At 39.0% G+C, this 1,545-nt stretch overlaps 1 protein-coding gene across 1 annotated transcript in view; it reads left to right on the top strand.

Moving 5' to 3' along the window:
* The first annotated feature begins 241 nt into the window (after nt 1-241).
* LOC119408706 (protocadherin beta-1-like) overlaps nt 242-1,545 on the top strand; it is a 2,564-nt gene continuing 1,260 nt past the window's right edge. The window contains exon 1 of the mRNA XM_037675548.1: nt 242-1,536. Coding sequence (XP_037531476.1) covers nt 345-1,536 — 1,192 coding nt within the window. The 5' untranslated portion in view covers nt 242-344. The remainder of the gene's footprint in view (nt 1,537-1,545) is intronic.

The following is a 1,545-nucleotide window of genomic DNA, read 5'->3' as shown; positions in this document are numbered from 1 at the left end:
GAGTTTAAAACACTGGTTTTAGTGGATTACATAAATATGTGCAGATTGTCTGCAGTGCTCTTGGTTGGACTCTCAGGGACGCTGTTGACCAGCGTGCTGATGGGTGAGTGCTGGATTTAATAGCAGCACCTCCTCTGTAACACCACATAAAGAAGACGGAGCAAATAAAGGAAAGAGCTCAGACTCAGCCTGCAGAAAACAGACGAAGATACGTGATTTTATTTTGCAGTTCCAAGGGAAAAAAAAAAGAGTTGTGAGTGAGATTACTGAACGTTGATGCATTTTATGACTCGGGATGAAAAAATAGATTGTGGATCTTCACAAAAAAAGCTTTGAACAGAACAATGGACAGACGGATGCTGCTGTGTGTTGCCCTCCTTTTCTTTGACTCGGCAAACGGACAAGTCAGCTACACCATGCCAGAAGAAATGGACAAAGGATCTTTAGTTGGGGATATAGCTCATGATTTAGGTTTGGATACTAAACGTTTTATCTCAGGTAAGGCTCGGATTTATACCCGGAACAGTGAGGAGTACATGGAGCTGAGCAGAGACAGAGGAGTCCTCCTCGTTAAAGAACGGATTGACAGAGAGGCGCTCTGCAAACAGACGACGCCCTGTGCTTTACACTTCCAGATCATTTTAGAGAACCCAATGGAGTTTTACAGCATCACAGTCCAGATCACAGATATTAATGATAATCCTCCTACATTCGAGAGAGAAAAAACTGAATTTAAAATCAGCGAGTCAGCAGTGATCGGATCCAAATTTGTGCTGGAAAAAGCCGCAGATCTAGATGTTGGAATAAACGATCTTCAGAAGTATGAACTGAAACCAACAGATAATTTTGCTTTGAAGCTGCAGAATAATGCTGATGGGCTTAAACATGTAGAGATGGTGTTACAGAAGGCTTTAGACAGAGAGAAGCAGGAGCAGATCAACCTGGTGTTAACAGCTGTAGATGGAGGAGAGCCGCAGATGTCAGGAACAATGCAGATTGTTATTACAGTCTTAGATGCAAATGATAATGCTCCTGTTTTTACACAGAAACAATACAAAGCTACAGTTGCTGAAAATTCACCTAAAGGAACCGTTGTTGCTACAGTTACAGCTTCAGATGCAGATGAAGGTGTTAACAGTAAAATTACTTATTCAATAACAAACACTCTTGATGATGTAAGAAAACTATTTATGATAAATAACAGAAATGGTGAAATTACATTAATTGGAAATATTGACTTTGAAGAATCACGGAATTTTCAAATAGATATACGTGCAAGTGATGACGGAGGTCTCACAGACTCTTGCAAATTAATTATTGATGTGCAAGACGTGAATGATAACAAGCCTGAAATAAACATTATGTCAAAGTCGAATGTGATATCAGAGAATGCAGAGCCTAACACAGTTGTCACAATGATTCATATAGAAGACAAAGATATTGAAGAGAATGGAAAAGTGCAATGTTTTATAAACGAAAAAGTTGAATTCACATTAAAATCATCTACAAATAATTTCTACAGTTTAGTGACAGACAGTGAGTTAG

The sequence above is a fragment of the Nematolebias whitei genome, chromosome 4 (assembly GCF_014905685.2).
Source record: "Nematolebias whitei isolate Nwh7 chromosome 4, NemWhi1, whole genome shotgun sequence".
Taxonomy (NCBI): Eukaryota; Metazoa; Chordata; class Actinopteri; order Cyprinodontiformes; family Rivulidae; genus Nematolebias; species Nematolebias whitei.
This window is presented reverse-complemented; position numbering and strand designations above follow the sequence as displayed.